General features: G+C 43.9%; 1 protein-coding gene and 1 long non-coding RNA gene across 4 annotated transcripts in view; one reads left to right on the top strand and one right to left on the bottom strand.

The window, feature by feature from the left end:
• LOC122918717 overlaps window positions 1-3703 on the bottom strand; it is a 145660-nt gene extending 141957 nt beyond the window's left edge. For all 3 annotated transcript variants that reach the window (XR_006386665.1, XR_006386669.1, XR_006386667.1), the window contains exon 1: window positions 3612-3703. This is a non-coding gene — a long non-coding RNA (uncharacterized LOC122918717). The remainder of the gene's footprint in view (window positions 1-3611) is intronic.
• Window positions 2205-23610, top strand: part of MAP1B (microtubule associated protein 1B) — a 95603-nt gene continuing 74197 nt past the window's right edge. Inside the window, exons 1-2 of the mRNA XM_044267461.1 lie at window positions 2205-2443; window positions 11068-11169. Coding sequence (XP_044123396.1) covers window positions 2260-2443; window positions 11068-11169 — 286 coding nt within the window. The 5' untranslated portion in view covers window positions 2205-2259. The remainder of the gene's footprint in view (window positions 2444-11067; window positions 11170-23610) is intronic.

Below are 23610 nucleotides of genomic sequence, written 5' to 3'. Positions count from 1 at the left end.
TCATCTAGAGAGCCTACCTCTGAGGGTCAGAGTCTTGAGCAAGTAACAGCATAGAGCAGGAGTTTAATTGCATTATCTTTTTTCATTATGTTTCTCTTAGGGATACCTTCTATTTTTTTTTTTTAAAGATTTTATTTATTTATTTGACAGACAGAGATCACAAGTAGACAGAGAGGCAGGCAGAGAGAGAGGAGGAAGCAGGCTCCCTGCTGAGCAGAGAGCCTGATGCGGGGCTCGATCCCAGGACCCTGGGATCATGACCTGAGCCAAAGGCAGTGGCTTTAACCCACTGAGCCACCCAGGCGCCCCAGGATACCTTCTAGTTTTAAGTGATATTACTGTTTCCATTTGTACAGCAGTAAAGAATTTCACTAAAAATAAATCTGAGTAAAAGAAACAGAGCTAAAGAAAATTATTATGTAAATAAAAGTAACGGTGGTTCAGAGAAAAGGGAGGACGACAATCAGTACATGACATTAGGGTTCAAAGGCTGACCTCTGGAAAACAATGCTCCTTACCAAATCTCCTCCCCTAGTTACAAGGATTGCTGCTGGCCTTGCCTCTCTAACAGAAATTGGAGGTCTTTTCTTGACCAAGAAGTGATCTGTTACCATCTCACTTGGGAACTGTCACTATTCACTGGTCAATGTGGCTCACTAGTGAGCTTGCTGCAGACCTCAACTGCTGTGGGCCAGATGGTATCTTATTCCCCACTGATCAGACTGGCATGTAGGAAGGAATCATTGCCTTTAGCTGCCCACTGTGTCTTCCATGCCAGGTTTTCAGGAAAGAGCTAAGAGCAAAGTGTGTATCACCCATAAATTATGGTAGTTAATAGGCAAGACAATGGACTAATTTGGAAATCTTAGCCTATGGCGGTGATTTTTTTTTTTTTTTACTAATATGCATTCTAGTATTAGAACTATATTGACTAGTCTAACTTCCATCCAGTCCTCTTCTTTAAGCTTCTAATCCTGTAGTCTTTTATGATAGTACCATGTTTGCACATTTTGTTCCTTCCTCACCATCACAACCCCTTCCTGGGCCAGAAGTTATATTTAGAAGATCTGTGAGAAATGGTGGTAGATGGGCTGCCTTTAATCATTTTTATGTGTTCTAAACACAAAGGCAATAAAAACTCCCAATGCTACGTATATTTTTAAAGATATCATTGTCACATGAAATAATTTTGCTTCTGTGTCCCCTAGGGAACTGAAAAGTACATTATAGTCACTGTAATCCTGCTGGGAGAGAGACATTATCTTCTCTTTATTCTTTGTTATGCCTGATACTATCTATTCAGCATATTATTAAGAAATCTGTATCTAGAAAATGCATTTGTATTCCTCTTATTTCCCATGAGAACGGCAAAGCCAGTACTTTCTCTTTCTTTCTTTCTTTTTCTTTCTTTTAAACCACTGGGCCTTGCAGATTAGGATCCAAAGCCTGGACAATATTAGGATTAGGTTTTGCATTTTTAATGTATTAAGTGAAGGTGGAAAATATGCCTTCCTAAGTCCACAAGGTCAAAGAAAAGACAGGTTCCATCTTCCTGGGCGGGGTACCTCCTGCTGTACACCCCCTGTGCTAGCTATCTCAGCACCTGAGAATCTAGTTTCATCACAGACGGACACGAGGTAGAGGCCTGACTTGTGCACCTCGTACAAGGTAAATATCTCCACTGCAAAAATGGAAACCCATCCCGTGTTCCTGCACAAACCGGGTGAGTGTATGCAGCCGGTAGTGGGTGTGTGGGGAGTGTAGGTGGGTAGTGTTAAACCCCTTCGCGGCTGCAGCGCGGCGGCGGGGGGGGGGGGGCTTAGGGTCCCCCAGGCCCTTGACTCCCGGCCCTGCCCTGACCATTGTCCGCACACCTCTTCCCTCCAGCTTCCGGGCCGCGGGCGAGATGATTTGCTGCAGATGACATCAGCTCTGGGCCAACGGCTGGAAGAGCGGAGGCAGCCACCGCGTGAGGATGTGCCGGGTGGTCCTTTCCTCCTCCTCTTCCTCCTCCTCCCGGCTCTCAGCCTAGTCTCCATATAAAAGCGGCACCGCCTCCCCGCCCTCTCTCACTCCCCGCTCCTCTCCGCCGCGCGCTCTAGGAGAGGGCGGAGGGGGAGGCGGCGCGCAGCGCCAGGAGGAGGGGGGACGCAAGGGGCGGAGCGGAGACAGCACCTTCGGAGATAATCCTTTCTCCTGCGGCAGTGGAGAGGAGCGGCGGGAGTGGGACACTTCGCCCAGGCATAGCGGGCCGGCAGGATGGCGACCGTGGTGGTGGAAGCCGCCGAGCCGGAGCCGTCCGGCAGCATCGCCAACCCGGCGGCGTCCACCTCGCCTAGCCTGTCGCATCGCTTCCTCGACAGCAAGTTCTACCTGCTGGTGGTCGTCGGTGAAATCGTGACCGAAGAGCACCTACGGCGCGCCATCGGCAACATCGAACTTGGTAAGAGGCCCTGCGTCCCCAGGGGACGCACTCCAGGAGACCGGCAAACGCGACCCCACCCAGGGCGCGACGGCCACCCTCCTTCTCAGGCGCGCCCCGCACCCGCACCTCTCCCCGCCACCTCCCGCACTCAGTCCGGAGTCTTTGGGGGGCTAATTTCGGAGAATAATGCTAATTATTAGATTTGAGACCCAGCGGGAGAGTGTCTCCTAACCTTGAGGGATCTATCATCAGCTGGGTCTGCAGATCCGAGCTGGCCACCGCCTCTCCCGCTAAATGAAATGCAGGTGTCAGAGAAGCGGAGGCCACAATAAAGCCCAAACCTCGGGGAGCAGAAGGGGCGGGGGGGGCCTTGATGCAAACATTGCTTTTAGTCCTCTTCTGTCCCCCGCAAAATACTGGGACTCCCCTCTCTCCCTCGCCGGCAGACCCAAGGCTGAAGCACCATGTGCCAGGGCCCGCGTGGGAATCATCCTCACCCCAGCCACCGTAGCCCCCCGAGAAATGCCTTTTCTGGCTTAAAACCTCCCGATTTGTTCTTTCCTCGCAATGACTAGGCTAGTCCTGGGGCCACACCCGCTCCCCCCCCCCACCTCCACCCGGGACGCAGGGATGGAGAACCGCCTGCGCTTGTTTCCCAGACGGCGTCCGCCTCGCTACCGCCCCTGGGACCCTGGTTGCAGCTTTCAGAAAGGACAATGGGACCCCAAGTTGCGGGGTGGGGCTTCTTTCAAAAGTCTCAGCCTCGATAGTGATGGCTTAGGGGGAAGGAGGGGGTGGTTGGCGGGTAGGGCCAGCGCCTCGCCCGGTGCGCGCACTAGGAGCGCGCTCTGCAGAGGCCGAATAGCGGTTAGCTTGGAGCCCTGGGCGGGGCCGTGAGGGCCCGACGGGCGCAGCCTCAGGCGCGCGGACCGACCCGCCCCCCAGCCCCACCCGGGCTGCCGCAGTGCCCCCATCAGCTTGCCGCACCTGCCCCCCGCACTGCGGCGCCCCCATCGGGCGCGGTCTGCCGGGCGTGCGCTCCGCCGGGGCCTCGGGCATGGCGCTGCGTTTCCCCCACCTCTCCCTCGGGCCCGGCTTTGTTGCATTCGAAGCCCCCCGAGGGGGCAGCTCTGGTCTTTGCCTTTGCCTTCCCCCCTGGCGTCCCAGACCTCCCGTCGCCCCTGACCTCAGTCGCCTGGTCCCTCCGCAGCCCCAGGCCGCGCTCTATTCTCTTGGGGTGGTGCTGAAGCGTTTCTGCCTGGAGACACCGGCTGGTGGGCGTGGTGCAGTCCGCACTGCGGTCTCTACGGCAGCCCGAGGCGGACAAAGGGCGTTCACGCAGCCCTCGTTCCCCGCTCCCGGCGTCCCCTCCACCCCCATAAAACACGAAAGGAAAACCTTATTTTCGATGAAAAAAAATGAAAGCCTGTTTTCTGACTCCGCATTTGGAAACGGACACTTGTCCCCAGAACAAAAGGCTGCAGGGTGGGGACTGGAGTTGCAGACCTGGTTCTTTTGTTTAACTTTAAAGCACTGATTTTTCCTTTCAGCTTTAAAAAAAAAAAAAAAGGCAGAATGGAGTCGTGTATTTTCACTGGAAAAACAAATTCAAGAATAAGAGATCTCAATAGTGAAATGCCTTACTTGAGCATCTGAAAAATGCTTCCTTTTCGAACTATAGGCCTTTGATGTGATCCCTCCTTAGTCTGTTTGTACGTTTTCCCCTTGGAAAATGTCACCCGTACTGACTTTGGGCGTGGCTGCTATCTGAATCAATGATTTCGGATTAAAAACAATTATTGTCAGCACCGTTGCTAGGGAATAATAATTCACTAGGAGGTGCTTTGCTCTCTATGAGATTTTCCGAACCACCCTATGTGGGTCCTGGAGAGGGACCACCAGCCCCATTTTAGAGATGGGGGCCCAGAGAGGCAGGAAGGATAAGGGGACCCGCTCAAGGTCACGTCACTCCGAAGTGACAGATGTGCCGGCACTGCACCGGCACCGGTTTTCTGGCTCTGTCATGATGTCAGAGCAGGGCAGGCAAACATCAGAGGAAGATCAAACGGCGGTTTTCAGAGCTCGGCTTTGTATAGACCTCCACTTGTGGGCAGCGCCCGTGCAGGGAGCTGCCTCAGCGCGCACCTTCCTACCATAATTACCTTCCTGCTTTGTTACTGTCCCGATCATCCTTTCAGTACCCCATTCCTGGGGTACCAATTCCTTCAGAGGAAAAAAATAGACGCATCCAGGTAGCGCTATGATGTGCCCTGCCTTTACACCTTTTCATACGATTAGCATGCAGGAATAAAGTTCAGATTGGTCTTTTTGACGTTAAAATTTTTAAAAAAATTTATTGAAGTAATATAGAGAGAGGAAAAGGCACCACTCACAGATGAGTTCAGTGCATTTCCACAAAACGAACACACCTGTGTTACCCAGACTTAGGAACAGGGAGGGCTGGAATCCCAGAAGCCTCCTCCTGTTCCCTTTTCAATCACCATGCCTTCTTGATTTTTAATTCCCTAATTTGGTCAGGTTTTTGCACCAAACACCAAAATTGCTGTATTGATCCCATTAACAATCAATCAAGTGAGTGAGCAGAGCCATTTCCTCACGCCCAGGAACAGATGCTGCTTTTTCCCTGGAGATTGCTCTCCTGGGTCCTGGGGTCACAGATGCAGCTCAAGCTACCAGGGCCTTCCAGGACTAAGCGAAATTGCTCCCCTAGCTCTTCAGACAGGCTGAGATGACTTAGCAACAGGGCAGGGTGGCTCTGCTTCCCCGTGCCTGCAGGTCCCAGCTAGGCCTCCTCCAGAGGTCACTCTGCTTCCCCTGCTATTGTTGCTGGTGCCTGTGGGCTGCGTCCTGTGCAGCGAGATGGAGATGCTCCAGGGCGTTCTGCTCCCATTGAGTGATACAGGCTGGGAATTCGGTGCATCATTTGTTAGCTTTGCTTCCTATTTCCCTTCCCATGTTAACGGATGTTCTGTGGATCTGGAGACCCTGGTGACTTGGAATTTTGCCATGATTACTGAAGGTTCTTTGGGAAGCCTCAGAAAGAAACCTGTAGGAAGACGGTGGTAATGCAATATATCGACAGGCCTGAAACATCCCAGTGTGGATGCTCAGTGAAGCTTTTTGAAACCACGGAAGAGAGATGGTTCCTTATTTTCTCACTGTATTCAAAATGTGGAATGTAATGTCGCTTCATATCTTCTCAAGTTTGAAAGCAGTAGTCTTCCCTTGGACTGGTGTAGTCTTATTTTGTTGGTTATGCAGCACTTTATGCCAAACCAATGTCGTTCTCACCAAATGCCACTCCTTGGCACCTCTTTCGCCCTCTTCCTAATTAGCTCCCACCTTAAACTTAAGAGTCATTCCCATTTTCAGCAGAGCCTCCACTCCTCCAGTTTATTTTAGGATATCGACTGCATATATCCTTGGCTTGCAGACTGAATTCTAGAGCCTTATGAAAGTTTTCATTGCTTTATTTTATTACTTTATAGGAAGTAAGACATAAAAAGAATAACAAGTATCAGTTTGACGCTTTCAATTGCAGCTAAAGAGTGTAACTTTTTCTCTGGGTCACATTGGGAATCAGCAAGATTTGTTTATAAAAAGATAGATGTGTTTAACATGTACTGCCCCAGATTTTGAAGTATAAGTTTAGCTAATTACATTGTAACCTTCTGATTTTACTTTATTGATTGTCTTCAGTTTCAGGATGGCCAAGAGAATCAAGAACCCAGGGAAAGATTTGGGTTTAGTTCTCATTTTATTTTAACAGGAACAAACCAGTACATGGCGGAGGTTCGAAGAAATGTTGGAGAGTGTTATATATATTATGTTCATCTTTATATTTTTCAAAGTCAAAAGGCAGATGGATTTCTGCTTGTACTGCTTAATTGGTATTATCTGGTAAGGGTTCTGTGATCCATGCTGAAATCCAAGCCAGTCCCCAAATGTAAGGTCATTAAACCGATGATTCATTCTTAATTTCCTCTAACGGCTTACTATTTAAATAACTTATAACTTTTAGACCAGTAAAATTATAAATCACTCCTTTTGTTTGTTTCCAATGTGGGAAGCTATCAAAAGACCTTAATTATTTATCATCCATGCTTTGAAAGGATGGACTCTATGTAAGGCATTGCCTGCATTGCCCATAGCTTATATGTTAGGAACATCAAGTTCTTGGCTTAGGAAAAAGAAAAAAGCCAATTGAAAGTTTGGTTGAGAGAAAAGATAGGAAAACTTCTTTGAGAAATAGACCTTGAATTTAGCTCTTTTTTTGTTTTAATTCTGTTTCTTTAGTTTATGATTCTAATCTGCCTCCCAATCACTTTTTTTAAGCATAGTTTTACAGATCAAACTTACAGTTTATAGGTTAACCATTTAAGTACTAGCAAAAAAATATAAAAAAGCCTATGGATCAGAAGGATCAATTAAAAAGTTCATAGGGGAAAAAAAAGTCAATTTTCTTTTTTTTTTCTTTTAAAGATTTTATTTATTTATTTGACAGAGATCACAAGTAGGCAGAGAGGCAGGCAGAGAGAGAGAGGAGGAAGCAGGCTCCCCGCTGAGCGGAGAGCCCCATGTGGGGCTCGATCCCAGAACCTTGGGACAATGACCTGAGCCGAAGGCAGAGGCTTCAACCCACTGAGCCACCCAGGCACCCAAAAAGTCAATTTTCAAAGGCCCAGTTAACTGTCAGGTGGAACCCATGTGCCATTCTGACATGTAATGAATGATCATTTTGTTGGTTTTTCCAGTTTATTGTCTCTTTTAGGAATATAGGTTTTAGTCTTTAAATGGGAGATGCTTTTAAAAAATCGTTGGTTTTATTAAATAATCCTGCAAAATGCTTGCATGATTGATAGGCTTGGGGAGATATAACCCGTATAAAGTAAGGGAAAGTGGCTCCTTATTGTTTACCCTGACTTGTCCTGTAATGCGCACACCCCATTCCCCCCTGGCACATACAACCTTTTCATTTTTCCCTTTTCCCTCTGTGAACTTCGTGTGCACTTTAGCCTCCCTTTTGTGCCTTGCTTTCTCTTGGATTCGGAGTACTGAGATAAAAAGACCTTTGTTATCTTCAGTTACCTTGGTTGAAGGACTGGACTTCAGACAGTGGTGGTTTCACGGTGGGGCACCAGCCCCAGATTAGGTGGGAGAGTTCTCAAGGATGCCTAGACGTAGGTCAACTTCCCAGGGGTGACAGATGTCGTCTGGGCCTAGAAATTTAATCAAGGAGGTTGACCTTCCATTGGTGGAGTTGTTCTGTTCTGCCCCAACATAGGTAAGCCACTAAGGGGCACAGTCTTCATGTAGTGCTGGAGAAGCAAAGGCTCAGGAAAGAGAATGTGGCCAGAGCCAAAGAAGATATTTTTCTGTCCTATAAGATTTAGAGACCCCACTGTTGGCTTCCTGTTAGGCACAGAGGGAAGGTACATAAATCTACTAAATGCAATAGGGAGCCTTCAGTGAGAAATAGTATTTCTCTTTACTAGTATCATCCATAGAAGGCACAAAGTATATTATTTCTAAAATTGGTATAGAAAGTGGCCTCATTCCAAAATTTTCCTTTCCAACTAAAATAACCAGTAAGTTCTTTGTAACCTTTATTTTATAAGTGGTAGTGTATATTATGCATTGTTAAAACATAATTTGGCTGGAAATTAGTCCCTTGAAAAGAGAACCCTAGATTTTTGTTTCATTGGCAGTAGAAAATCTGTGAAATATTATTTTTATTGTCCTTTTACTAGTGTAATTGAAAAATTAATCTCTAGATGGATTTTTCTGTTTTGTGCTTTTCCCCCTGCTAAATTACAAAGCCTCCAACTAGGAGGTTATGAAATATAAAGCAAACATTTAATTGCATGTGTCATGACAAGTTAATTGAAGCCAAGGGGAAAATGGCAAACAACAATGTAAGAGCAAGTCCACCTATAACCCTAGATGAAGTCATTCAAATGATGGAGCAATTTGGACATAACATAGAACAAAGGCAGAAAAATCGTATGAATTTAATTTAAATACATATGTCTCATTATTGACTTAGTGACCCAAATTGACGAGCCAGGAGACAATAGTGGAGCTCAGACCTGGCACCCAGAGAACCCAGTTAACAATGACCAATTAAGCAGCTCAAAAAGGAGCCTGACGGTTTTTCACACTAGCCCAGTATATAGTGTATATGTTGAAGTAAAATATTCTAATGAATTCAGACCTCTCAACCTGTCAAGCTTCCTGTGAAACAAAAAGAACCCATTTATCATTTCTGCACTAAAAAGATCTGCAAAATCTCACTGTGCCTTTCTTGTTAAAATTTAAATAATCCATTAGCGCGAATGCAAGCTGAGGCTCTTGATGTTTCCAGGGAGACCCATAAAATTCCCCTGTATAATTTAGCCTCTCTTTAGGAATGTTAACTTCCATACCTGAAGTCTTCCCATGGGTCGTGTGATCAATTTCTTCTTCTGTTTGAAAATATTCCTCATAGTTGAAAGGTGTTTGGTGTAGAATCCAAAGATAGTCTAGATGTGCAGTCAACTGAGTTTCCAGAATCTTTACGTTGTACATTTATACATATACAAGACCCACATATGCATACACACACACACACACACACACATACACACATACACACACCTTATTTCTATACAAGACACAACATGCATACACACACACATACACACACTCCTTGTTTCTATACAAGACACAATATGCACACACACACACCCCTTCTTTCTATACAAGACACACATGCATACACACACACACACACCTTATTTCTATACAAGACACAATATGCATACACACACACCTTGTTTCTATACAAGACACACATATGCATACACACACACACCCTTACCTTGTTTCTTCACAAGGTAAGAAGACTAAACAAGATATAAATGTGGGTAAATACAGACAGACATTAAGGATTTATGGGTGTGTTTAAATAATGCACTGCCATTTAGCCTCCCAAGTCTATTTGAATGACTAATGACCATCAAAAATGATTAAATGACCTGGTGTTTATTTAGAGGTAGTTTGTCTGCTGTATTTTACCAAGAGGGTCAAGCCCCTGCTCTTAGCAGGTATGCAATAAATGACCGTTGTTTCGGAAATGTGTTCTTGGCAATTGACAGTGGTCCCTGTAAGGGTGCAATCATGGATAAAATAAAAAGCTAGCATGAGGGGCGCCTGGGTGGCTCAGCAGTTTAAAAGCCTCTGCCTTCGGCTCAGGTCATGATCCCAGGGTCCTGGGATCGAGCCCTGCATCGGGCTCCTTGCTCAGTGCAGAGCCTGCTTCTCTCCCTCTCTCTCTGCCTGCCTCTCTGCCTACTTGTGATCTCTGTCTGTCAAATAAATAAATAAAATCTTAAAAAAAAAAAAATCTAGCATGAGCTACCTATTTGGGAAAGTATAAAGATACATTAAAAAAAAAAAACACAACAAACCAAACCAAACATGTTCCAGAGTTTTGTGGTTTCCCAGTTGTCCCTGGCTTGCTCCCCAGTTCTGCCTTCTTCCATGCCCTCTGGGTTCCCTCTGGCCATCTCCTTAAGAAGGACAGGGGGAGGAGGAGGTAAGGGAGGTAGGGTATCTGAGTTCCTTTGACCCCAGCTTCTAGCCTAGTGAATGGAAGGAAGCCAGAATTGGTGTGGGAAGAGACCGTTCACAGCCCCAGCTCTGGAGAATTTCTTTAAAGTATAAAATGTTGCCACATTTTTTTGCCTCTGGAGAAGAAAATTGAGTACAACTAACAATTGTGAATGAAAGAACTCCTTGCCAAGCTAGTCAGGTAAAATAAATGCAGGGGAGGACAGAGAGGGCAAGTCTTCCAGGTTGAGATGCAGTCTTCTTTTTTGTTTTTAAAGATTTTATTTATTTATTTGACAGACAGAGATCACAAGTAGGCAGAGAGGCAGGCAAAGAGAGAGGGGGAAGCAGGCTCCCTGCTGAGCAGAGAGCCTGATGTAGGGCTCAATCCCAGGCAGAGGCTTAGCCCACTGGGCCACCCAGGTGCCTCGAGATACAGTCTTCTCATCAAAGATCATACAGATTTTGGATTAATATCTAGGATTTGAAAAACCCAGGTCAAAAATGGGACGGGTCAAGAAAAGAAACCATACATGTGCACAGAATGCATACGCACACCACAAACACTGCCATTTTGAAAACAAAGGGCTGGATTTGAACGCCAGCTTCCTACGCTTACTCTCCATTTCCTTGCCACCTATGACTGGACCCTGGGAAGGCTAGAGATGATCTGGAGGCCTCCTGACTCCTATGGAACTTAACCATCCTCCTGTCCTTTCTATTGCCTCCCTGGAGTAAAGGCTGTCATTTTCCTAATAACTGTTTTCTTTACTCTCCCAGAAAAGCTGCATTTACATTTTATGAGGGGCAGAAGTTCAGTCCATACTGCTAGTTATCTCTGTCTTGTGGCCTGGTAGGGAGACCTCCCCAACCCTCCCATTTTGTGGGTATCTACTGCTAGCCACCAGGCTCTTCAGAAAGAAGTTTCCACATCCTCCCCTAAAGCCTGAGAAATGTCACAGTGATGTTTTCCAAGCCACTCTGAAATGACTAACTGGAACTCTGTCAATTCTCTTCCTCTCCCTCCTTAGGAATCCGATCATGGGACACAAACCTGATTGAATGCAACCTGGACCAAGAACTGAAACTTTTTGTGTCTCGACACTCTGCAAGGTTCTCTCCTGAAGTCCCAGGTGAGGCTCTGGTTTGGTGTTAGTCACCCTAGACTTTGAAAGGCCCGGGGAATAGGCCCGGAGTAAGCTTTGTCTGGGGTATCAAAAAAACTTTCCTCTTATCGCTAAATGTTTCTCTGTATTTGTTATTATCAACTAGGTTAGCAAGAAGCAACATTTTAAGAAAGTCGATTCCAAGTTATCACTGTGTGGGGTATTTATTTTATGGTTTCTTAGTAAAAAGTTTTAAAGTTCTGGGGTACAGTTTTTTTTTTTTCCGTATCTCACTGTATGGTCTGACTTCAAGGTTTTGCAGATACATATTAATTTTATTCAAATAAAGCTATGAATATAAATAGGATGGCCTTTCACCCCCAGAATGCTACAGCTTCCTTCCCTCCTTAGAAAAAGGAAAACTCTCAATTTCAAAATGAAATACAGCTCATCATTTCATCATTGCATTGTCACCCACTTTTCTTGGCGTGGCTAAAAGAGTTGGAAATTCCAAACTGCTGTTAAAATAGCCTTTTTTTCAGAGATGGAAAAGAATACTGCAGAGTCAAGGTAAGGACTCAAGCACTGGTTATATGTGGAAATGCTACCAGTAGCCTGCCATCTCAGTAGGGATGTACGCCGACCTCTGCCTCTAGGCCTGGGGCTGTGGTGAGACTGGCCCACCTTATCTCCCTCTTGTGAGCAGTGACCTGTAGTTCTCCCTCTTGGTCACCTTTGAAGATTATGATCAGAGGTGCTGGTGCAGAAAGTCTCCCAACCTGTGTTTCTCAAAATCTCTCCCATTGATCTATCATAGACAACTGTATTGCATTTTATTTCTTGGATACCACTTAAATTTTCATGTAGAGTAGAGAAAACTCATTTCTGTCTACATGATTCTGTTGTATGATTCTAATTTTATTGGCATTGGTATAAAACCAGGATGGGGTTTCGCCTGTTTCTGACTGATTACATCATATTCCATTAGCCTTATACATACTGGGATTTGAAACCACTTCTCCAGTGTCAAGGCTTTGTGAATCACACTTGGCTGCAGCGATCTGCCCATGAGAGCGTCGCAGATCTTCTCTTTGAGTTTGATATTAGAATGCAATTCCATACATTTTCGTTGTCCAAGTGAATGTTACTTTCAAGCATGGAACTGAGTAAATGTGCTCAGAAAAATGTTAGCAGGGAGCTGGTTCGTTCAAAGTTAACTTGCTGCAATGCCACGTGAAAAATCAGCTTTTAAGTAACTTGGCTTTGGGGGAAGAAAAAGAGCGAGAGAGAATGATCCAGAGACTATCAGATAGCACATGACTGGCTGAAGTAAAGGTACAGTAAACGGTTGCTTCAGGCGTTCTCATGTTGTGTTTTTATGTCTTGCACATCTCCATAACTTTTAAAAACATCTCACAAAAATAAAAACAAAAAAGGTACCCTTTTCCAACAAGTATGTTTCAAAAATGTAAAAGGCAAGTTTTCATCCTTTCTCTGTGGATTGTTCTGGCTTTCTTACTAAGAATGTTTGTAAAGCTACTTTTTTTTTTTTTGGGGGGGGTAAATAAATCATGTGGTTCCCATTACATTCATTCATCCTTGGACTGACTTGGTGGCATGACAGCTGTATATGGCAAAATGAAAGTCTGCAGGAACTGATGGAGAATTTACCATGTTTGGACCAAAGGCCCTAAGATTACTCTTGTGGACTAGGAAAGGCAGGTCCTCCAAACCATCACTTTGGCCCAGGGTCCCTTGTTTGTCCTCCTTTTCCTACTCTTTCCTGTTAACCTACTTAGCTGGATAGCAGTGCTGTGCTAGAGGCTATGTCTAGAGGTGGGCCTCTGGACATGACATCTGTCCTCCCATTCTTGTGGACTCTGAGAAGGGTGGGTGTGAGGACCTTCCCTTTTTAAAAATTTTTTTAAAATTTTATTTATTTATTTGACAGTCAGAGATCACAAGTAGGCAGAGGCAGGCAGAGAGAAAGAGGGAAGCAGACTTCCTGCTGAGTGGAGAGCCTGATGCGGGGCTCAATCCCAGGACCCTGAGATCATGACCTGAGCCGAAGGCAGAGGCTTAACGCACTGAGCCACCCAGGTGCCCCTAGGACCTTCCCTTTTAAGCCTAAGTGTGCACTGTGCAGGGTTGGGCCTCCCCATGAGGACTGAACATCTAGAACAGAGCCACTGAAGTATTGCCCCTGTGTGGGGAGTGTTCAGAGTGACATGCAGGTTTCTAACCAAGACTATAATTGACGAGGGAGGCACATGTCAGATTCCGTTTCAGGTAAGTAAGTGTGTTTTGGAGGAAAGGGACATCCTGTTGGCGGACATGGGTGCAGAATGGGGGTGAGTGGACATGGCAGGCTCACTGGATTAGACCCAAAAAAACCTTTAGCTTTTCCTGAACAAAGAGGCCTAAGTTTCAGGGGAAATTTGAAGTCTGTTTTTTTTTTAAAGATTCCATCCATCCATTTGACAGAGAGAGATCACAAGTAGGCAGAGAGGCAGGCAGAGAGAGAGAGGAGAAAGCAGGCTCCCTGCTGAGCAGAGAGCCCGATGCGGGACTCGATCCCAGTACTCTGAGATCATGACCTGAGCCGAAGGCAGCGGCTTAACCCACTGAGCCACCCAGGCGCCCTTGAAGTCTGTTTTTAAGTGGATCCAAGTCTGATGGGTCCAAGTGGTTCCAAGTCTAAGTGGATCTCCTCCCCACTCCCTGAAATTTTGGAAAAACTCCTGTCTGCACCTCAGGCCCCCTAATGGGAGTCAGCTGAACCTCTACGTTTAGAATTTCAAGATTCTAGATAAGGGTGAAGGATGGATTCATTAAACACATAAAGCCATTCAGTCAATCAGTTAGGAAATAATTATATAGCACCCACACTGTGCCAGGCACTATGGGGGAGGGTAGGCGAACACACAGTGATGGACAAATCCCACATAGTAACTGTCTGCTTGGGAGATGGTGGTGGTGGGAGCATCCGGCACTCACATGCGGACTGGCAGACACTCCCATACTCGGCATCCTGTCCAAACAGTTTGTGTTTGGTTGGGTTTTTTAGGCCAGTGAGTTACAATCAAATATTCATGGTCTTCTCCGACACAGAGATTAGGAGCTAGGGTTGCTCGCTCTTTCTTCCTTCCTTCTTTCCTTTCTTTCTTTTCTTTGTTTTTTTTAAAGGTTTATTTATTTGACAGAGAGCACAAGCAAGGGGAGTGCCAGGCAGAGGGAGAGGGAGAAGCAGGGTCCCCACAGAGCAGGGAGCCCAATGTGGGGCTCAACCCAGGACCCCAGCATCATGACCTGAGCTGAAGGCAGCTGCTTAACTGACTGAGCCACCCAGGCGGCCCTACGGTTGCTGCTCTTTTATCTGTTTTTCGCTCATGTTATTATTCCTTTGTTGCTGTTTGGAAGCATTGGAGATCACATATCAAGCACTGGCGGTAGTCTCCAAGGTGGCCGACAGATAATGCAGGTGGCTCCAGCTATTGTGTTGTCTGATACTAGTTTACCTCTTGTACTCATTTTTAAATATGATTTTGAGATTCAGTTGGCCTCTTTCTTTTTTTTAAGATTTTATTTAATATTTGACAGAGAGAGACAGAGCGAGAGAGGGAACACAATCAGGGGGAGTGGGAGAAGGAGAAGCAGGCTTCCCGCTGAGCAGGGGCTTGATGGGGGGCTCCATCCCACGACCCTGGGATCATGAACTGAGCTGAAGGCAGACCTGTAATGACTGAGCCACCCAGGCGTCCCCAGTTCGCCTCTTTCTTCAGGATTGCAGGTCTTATGCAAGCCCACTCTGGAAGATTTTATTCCTCTTGAACAAAATTATCCTTGGAGCAGGAATCTGGGATAGGAGTGCTTTCTCTATCTGAGGTGGGGGTTGGATCATATGAATGGTGAGGCGGTGGTTAACCCGGGGTTCCCCAGAATGGAGTCCTGGGATCGCTACGCCTCCCAACTCCGGCATACTATTAGTTTGGAACTCGTCAATCATCCGGGCCATCTTTTACTCTCTGGAACCTGTTGCAGCATCATCTTGCCTATAGATCACTCAACAAATACCTGCTTTTGCCCAGGGCTGGTCTGCTGCTGTGCCCTGTTGTAAAACCCTTCTTGGGCACGTGTAAGCTGGGGTCTAGCAAGACTTGTTTCTGGAGAGAAAAGGTTAGGTACTCCATCATGAATCCTCTCCAGTCTTTTACTCGAGGAATGTCCAATAATGGAGTCTTTTCAAAATAGAGCCATCATCTTGTTTCTTCACATTTATGAATTCAAAAGTCTTTATATATTACAGAATGTGTTTTCCACCTTAATCTCGTTGGCTGAGAATCACTTTGTAAGTCTCGCCTCAAGAGTAGAGCTAGGCTTACCATGCCATATAGCATTTATTGAATTCTCTATTCCTAATTTTCTTTTCTTCCTAATGTAACTTTAGATCTATTATTATAACAATAGAGAAGGATATCTCCTAGGGTTTCTAAGAAGTACCCTAGGATTATCTGTGTTAGGCATCATTTCAAAACAACAAACAAGTACGAATCAATCCCAGAGCAAGGGACAGCAGAGTGAAAATTAATTTCAGTTTTCTTTTTTCCATCATTTGCCACTTCTCTCTGCCTATTAAAGTAATTTTACAAATTTGATAACCCAAATCCTTCCCACCAACATAGCATGATGATTAAGCTACCAAAGTTTTGATCCTAGCTGACATTTATTTGCTCTAAGATCTTGGGTAAGTTACTTAATCATTCTATGCCTCAGTTTTAGTGTTTTTAAAATAGAGACAGTCATTCCTACCTCACAGAAACTTCATGAGGGTCAAATGAGTTAATGGGCATGTAAAGATCTTGAAACAGTGCTTTGTCACATAGTAAAAAAAAGTAAATATAAGTTAGTGTTCAAAGTGCCCGTTTTGTTGAAAATGGATTTGAGTTGAGTGTTTGCTGATTATTATTATCTGTGGGAAATACTGGCTTTAGATATTGGCTGGCTTCCTTTTTGTCACAATATTAAAATTTGTTTTCTAAATTATATAAAATTTATATATTTATAAATTTTATTTATATTTATATAGATTTAATCAATATATTTATATATTTATAAAATTTATAAATTATGTATTTATAAATATAAATTTGATTATAAAATTTTTATGATTGATATTTTCAGAGAAACAATTGCCCCAGTATTCTCAGGAAATAGGTAGCTGAGGGCAGCAACATTGTATAACTGAGTTTAGGAAGGTCCTTTGAGCGTGAGAGCAAAAAGGAGACAATGTGTTAAGATGCCGACATAGCAGAACCTTTGCACGGGGTTGGAGACCGTTTGTAAAATGGTCCTGTGGTGCCCACGCCAAGATGGCTGATGTCAGGGAGCGTGCTGGAGTGCTTTCTCGCTGTGGTAATCCATCCCTGGGTAACTTTTTTCCCTCCATTCAAGTACTTGGTTCTCTCTCCTATCAACAAGTGGCATAGACCTTGCCAATTTTAAGAAGCTGAGATTTCTGGTGGTTTGTTTTCTTAGTCAACGGAATCAATAGTAAGACTTGGCATATTTCCATTTTGTCAATAGTTTTATAATTTAGGATCTATCACACTCACAAAGAATTTCATAAAATGTGACTGGTTTTGTAGTGTGTCTGTGGGTGATTCTGCTTAAAAACCCATGCCCTTTCTCTGGAAGGTACACAAACCACAGCTGAGGTTCCTTAGATTTGTGTGGTGTGCCTGCTAAAAATATCTGGCCTCTCGATTGGTTTTTGACAGAGCATTAAAACCAAGCCTTTTGAATTTAAGTCGTGCGAATCCTCTACTCCCTTTGACATTAATGAGGCAAGGTTTTATAATATTTGCCAGTAGAATGATAAGAAAATGCTGAAGTGCTCTTAGAAGAGGCCTACGAATATTTTTAGTTGCCTTCTCTGTCAGTCTAGACTTGTATGTTTAGTCTGTCGTACAGAATTATAGCTTAATTGTATGTGCCTAGAATGCGTCAACTGCTCTATGACAGTGAGTAATGAATGTGTTTTCAGCCCCATTCCCAACCTTCAAACAATAAAGCACACAAATACACGTTTAGTTGTATTCAGGAGGTTGACTTAACCCTCAGGGAACCTGTGATTTCAGACGGAAAGCAAATACTTCATCTTCCTTCTCTCTCTCTCTCTCACTCACGTGGCACATGCATAGATACAGACGCTCACCCACAGGCCCACAGGGTTCATCTTCTCTCACTGCACCATCCTCCAAGGTTATGGGAGGAACCCTGTTAGGAGAAGAAAACCACAAACTTAGAGTCTTATTTTGTGAAGCAACCAGACCTGTGTTTAACATCCACTGAACTCAATGTGTGTGCCTGGGAAGGGAACTCCCATTTTCATGCAAACCACTGGCCTTTCTCCCACTTGCCCCCTGCCCTCAGCCTTCACACCGGGTTGCGGTTGGCTGGTGGAGAACTGGCAGGCCCTCCTGCCCCTGCTCCCGCTCCACTGCTCCCATTCACACGGGTGCAGCCTGAGTGTGGAGCTCAGAATGGCCTGGTCACCCCCACCTACATTTAGCTGAAACAGTGGAAGGGCCGAGCTTTGTGTGGTGAAGAACCGGAGTTTTGTAGTGTGTGCAACACAAGGCATCCCTCCTGCAAGGTTTATATTTTGCTCACACACTAGGGTGATTTTTTTCCTGGTGTAGGTGTGGCCAACGGAGAGGAATACCATGGCATTTCATTGCCGTGTTCCTGTGCCTTCACTCCTCAGGGCTGTTAATAACGGCTCCCTCAGACCATCCTGGAAATACCTATTCATCTCACTTTTTTTTTTTTGCCTAGAGTAAAAAGAATGTTTTACTCTGCTGGCTGTAATGGTTCTGAGGTGGTTCCTAATGGGCCCTGTGAAACCACTCAGCATAGATACACCCCGGCAGGAAGGTTGGAGCAAAGTGGCTCCCCGGGCCCAGTAGCCATTTTGGGGAATGTCAATAACCCTGCCATTCAATCCAGCTAAGTGGATTTCAGAACAGCTGTTAACATCACCAACCAAGGACGGTCTCTCCTGATGAACGTTAGCTCTTTGTCTTCACTTCCAGAGAGCAGAGAAAGCCCATGTTTTTGTTTTTGTTTTTTGTCGGTAGAGATTTATTGTTGTTATTTTATTTGTTTTTCTATTTTTAAAATTTTTTTAGTTTTATTATTTTTTATTTTTTTATTTTTTAAAGCACAGCGTCCGTAAACCATCCAGCAAATCCAGCAAGTCCCTTTGCTTTTTCTTGTCTTGCATGCTGGAAATAAGGGTAAAAGAAGAGGAATAAAGCATGAACTAACAGATTGCTTTAAATAAATGGTAAGGAGTATTTTTTAGTGCTTACTATGAGGCAGGGAATTGTCCAGGGATGTAGGGAAGAGTGAGGTATTCCGCTGTGGACAGTATACTTGGGAAAATTGTATCATTCACAGCTTTAAAAAAACACTAACAGAGTGTTTTCTTAATTTACAAAGTGCATGTGTGAGACAGACCGCGAGAGAACGAGGGAATGAGAAAGAAACAGATTTACCCAAATCCTTACAGAAGACAAGGGGTGAAACTGGAGATCATAACAAGCGTTGCATTTGGATTGTTCAACAGCAGTGTTAGTCATAATGACAAAGGTTACCCAGGTACCAGCACTGCCCGCCCCCAGCCACAACCCAGGGCTAATTAAATACTACCTAGGCAACCATCAAGTATCCTCAAACATCATACTCCGAGGCTTACGCCTTTTGTTTTCTCTCTGTGGTCTAAGGGTAATTTCTGTTGCATGTGAAGTCAGATTTCCTTGGTCCTAGAGAAATGTGAGAAAGTGAGAAGTGCCCCTGGGGAGCACAATTAAAAATGGCCCAGAGGCACTGCAGAAATTAACATGAACACAAGACAAAAATCATGGTCTTTTTATAACGTATCCTGATGTGTGTTAAAGATCTGCTTACAGTGAGGACCGCTGAGAGGTCGGCTTACGGAAAATGAGCCAAGAGACTATACAGGATTTAAACATAAAATTACCTAATTAAAAATAAACACTGCAAGCCTAGGGCAGGTGATGTTCTACTCTCTGCAGTTGTACCGCACCCCATTTTAAAGACTCCCACTGAGGTTGCCTCTAAAAATTGCCCTGTGGGGTTAATTTCCTGCAGGGCTCAGATGAAATATGAACTACCCAAAGACTACCCAAAGTTCTCCAAACCTGTTCTTTACCAGCCCTTTCTTAATCGAACAGGTTGGCATTGGAGACTGTCAGTAGATGAGCCACAATTGAGCATTTTGGACCCAATTCTCGGATTCTTTGTTTGCATCTTCCATGGAGAATCTAGGGAAGGAACTGCTGCTCCCCAGAGGGACCCCCTTTTCTAGTGTACCTAACCCCAAGCACACGGCTCCACATACATGGTGCTTGTTGGTTCGTGAAATGGCAGTCAATGGAAATGGCACATCTGGGGTGGTTAACTTGAGGGCAGTGAAGCTGAAGATGGAATGAATTCTGTAGCCCGAGCCAACAACATTCTAAGTGTCTCAGCCATTGGGAGCATTGTGTTTGGCCTTCTAGACTCTCCTGGGGTTTGATGTTTATAAAAGACCAGGGAGACTTGTGCAAATTGCTTGCTGGAGTGCCTCCCTTTTTTAATGTTTGTGACCAAGCATGAGGGAAGGGAAGGAGGTGGGGAGGGACTCCTTATCATAAACTGATCTATTGGCGAGAAGATGACCTTTTCATAGTATACGGTATGTCTTTTTAGAAGGTGCCTTATTCTGAGCCAATCTGTCATTACATATCTATGTAAGTAGTTCTGCAGCAAAACACTGAGTTCCCGACTCTGGAGGCTATCAGAAGATGTGTAAGTAATCCTGGCCTGAGAGTTATTTACAACTGAATGTGGAAATAAGATAACTAACAGAAGTGAGTGTATAGTATGTGCCAAATGGGGATTTTGGGAGAGGATCCCTCTGTAAATTCCATTTGTTCAGGCTATTTTAAAAGGTACACATGCATAAAAATATGAACCAAAATTGTACTAACCTGTGCACATTGAGACCTAAGGTACTGGTGACCTCCTTGTGACCAGGAATTTTGGATCCAAACTGAATTAACTTTTCCCTAGTGTGGAGCTACATGTTAAGTTAAGCCCTTTAATTTTTTGTTGTTGTTGTTGTTTTTGTTATTTATTTATTAATTTTTTATTAACATATAATGTATTATTTGTTTCAGAGGTACAGGTCTGTGAATCATCAGTCTTACACAATTCACAGTCCTCATCATAGCACATACCCTCCCCAATGTCCATCACCCAGCCACCCTATTCCTCCCACCCATCCTCCAGCAACCTTCAGTTTGTTTCCTGAGATTAAGTCTCTTATGGTTTGTCTCCCTCTCTGGTTTTGTGTTGTTTCATTTTTCCCTCCCTAACCCTATGATCTTCTGTCTCGTTTCTCAAATTCCTCATATCAGAGAGATGATATGATAATTGTCTTTCTCTGATTGACTTATTTTGCTTAGCATAATACCCTCTAATTCCATCCATGTTGTTGCAAATAGCAAGATTTTGCTTTTTTGATGGCTGCATAGTATTCCATTGTGTGTGTGTGTATTATATATTTTTTATATATAATATATATTATATATATACACCATCTTCTTTATCCATTCATCTGTTAATGGACATCTAGGCTCTTTGCATCATTTGGCTATTGTGGACATTGCTGCTATAAACATTGGGGTGCAGGTGCATTTGTATCTTTGGGATAAATACCCAGTAGTGCAATTGCTGGGTCATAGGGTAGCTCTATTTTCAACTTTTTGAGGAACCTCCATACTGTTTTCCAGAATAAGCCCTTTAGTTTAATTATGAAAAGACTGCCTTGCCTTTTAAGGATTTACCCCCTCTGAAAGCACGTGAGAAAAAAGCTGCTGAACTCAAAGCTTGTTTTCTCTGAGCACTGAAAAATCGTCCATTGGTAGACTTGGAAGATACTTGGGAGAGATCGTGAAAGGGAAAGATTTTATGAAAATAAATCTGCAGTAAATGATCAGTGTCCTGAGGCTAAAATGGGCCCTTCGGAGATGGAAAGCACCTGACTCAGTTGTTCCCATATCCAGAGAAGCAGTGAGGGGATGTCTGTTGTAAGCTGCTTCCCAGGCCTCTCCCCTGTACAGAGAGTCCTGGAAGCCTGACCTGTTGCCGCTGTGGGGCGCCTGAGATTATTGTGGCCCATGTAGCCCCCTGAAAAGTCGTTAGATGAAGGTATCTGGAAAAGACTAGATGAGCATATCTGGAACTTTGCTCTGCCAGCCGATGGGTTTGTAAAACAATAGATGGTCAGTGGAGAAGAAGTTCATGGTGAAGTAAGTCTGGGAACTATGGCACATGAGGTCTTATTTTTGGACAGCCATAAAGTATGTAAATAAATTTGTTTAATTTCTTATAACCATATGTTTCCTTATGCTATTTGACTATTCACTTTGACCATCACTTTCCCAGGGATCTAGATTTCTATAGAACACAGTTTGGGAGAGGATGAACTGAGTGATCTCGGAGTCCCTTCCAGTTTTTTATATTCCGTGTTTCCTTGAATTTTTCCTAAATTGCCTCGACACTGACATGTAGAGGAGAATTTGTCCTCTTCCCTGTTTAGCTTAAAATGGTTTTTAATCCAGCTTTTAAAATATCAGTGAAAAGAATTTAGTTTAGAAAATCTGTGTATCCCATCTGCTAGGATTAATTTTAGGGGGACATACACAGCTTTGTGACACTTAGGTTGATTTCCCAGTGGGAATTCTTGGCCCTTGGCTTTTCCCATCTGTCTTTACCTTGCAGACAAACCAAACAAGACAAAACTTAAATTGTTTTTGCACAATGCCAAACACCTGCATGGGAAGTATTTCAAAAGTCAAATTCATGAGTGTTTGTTTTTTTAAAAATTTTTTTTTAAGATTGTATTTATTTATTTGTCAGAAAGAGAGAGTGAGCAAGCACAGGCAGACAGAGTGGCAGGAGGAGACGGAGAGAGAAGTAGGCTCCCTGCCGAGCAAGGAGCCCGATGTGGGACTCCATCCCAGGACGCTGGGATCATGACCTGAGCTGAAGGCAGCCGCTTAACCACCTGAGCCACCCAGGCGTCCCAAATTCACGAGTGTTTTAGCTGCATAATGCCAAACAGGAAGTAGCTACATTTTTTTTTCCATTAAAATTAGAATTTCCATATTAAGCCTTGGATTAGCTACTTATTCACAGATCTTTGAAAAGAGGCTGAAGATTGAACCTCATGAGTTCATCTGTTGGTAGAGTGTGTTAAAAGTGTCAGGGACGTCATTTGTTACAGACAATTGAGAGTGGCCTGCATTTTAATAAGCATGATTAGCTATGCACATCTTGTCATGCAAACCACCAATTAGCACAATGTAATCTAACAAGTCAGTGCATGTAGATATGAATGCCCATGGGAAGTGAAGCTCAAACCAAGTCATTACTGACAGTGTACAACTTGCATGCAGGTAATCATTATCGGAAAGACATGATTATGCAGAAGGAAAAGTGATTTTTATGGTAATGCATCATATGATTGACTGTTGGTATCTAGTACCTTTAAGGTAACGTTTTCAGTTTGTCTTCTATCTAATATGGTCATGTTGGCGAAGAAAGTTGAATTCACTCACTAGAACCTACTAATATTTTTACAGCAACCCTTACAGAGTGTTCTAAAACTTGAATGAGCTAAAATATGTAGAACAACATTCATGATACTCTTTATGAATGAGAAGAATGGTGGTTTGCTTCATCAAATATTCTTGTTAAGAGAGGGTTGCCAAGAATTCCTTCTGTGATTATTATCTTTTTAAGTGTTGGAATCCAGAATCCAGTAATATAGTCCTTTCTGTTCTAGGAACACCTCAAATTTACTTAGAATGTACTTAGAATTTCTAAACCATATTTATATGAGAGCCCAAGATGTGCTTAAACTAGAGATCAGTTTCTCATTTTTCCTGCAAAATAAGTGGTAGTTTCAGAGGTAGCTTTAAAAAAAAAAGTCATTGCACTGATTGGGCAGATATTGGCCTTGTATGGAAGCACAGCCAAGAGAGACCCACTCTCTTCCCTTCCATGGAACCAACTGTAGAATGATCTAACTGAGCCTTTCTTGGAGGATTCAGGAAGAAAGTCCTCTGGTTTTTACACTGCACAAGTGGGGACTTTGCTCTTTAGAAGTGAGTTCTTATTATTGAAACATTAATGAGCAAACCATTTATACTGAGTTGGCCAGAGGGTCATATCCATATAGGTATGACTTCATTTCTATAGAGAACACCAGATACCCCTGACCGTCACACTGGTTTAGAAAAAGAGTCATTGGTTCTAGATATCATAAAAGGACCTCGAACTGCTGTAGAGAAACAGACCGCGGCAATTCTCTAGGTAGCTTTAAGAAGAATCTCA

This window comes from Neovison vison, chromosome 1 (genome assembly GCF_020171115.1).
Source record: "Neovison vison isolate M4711 chromosome 1, ASM_NN_V1, whole genome shotgun sequence".
Classification (NCBI taxonomy): Eukaryota; Metazoa; Chordata; class Mammalia; order Carnivora; family Mustelidae; genus Neogale; species Neogale vison.
The sequence above is the reverse complement of the archived record's forward strand: the minus strand, read 5'-3'. Positions and strand labels throughout refer to the sequence as shown.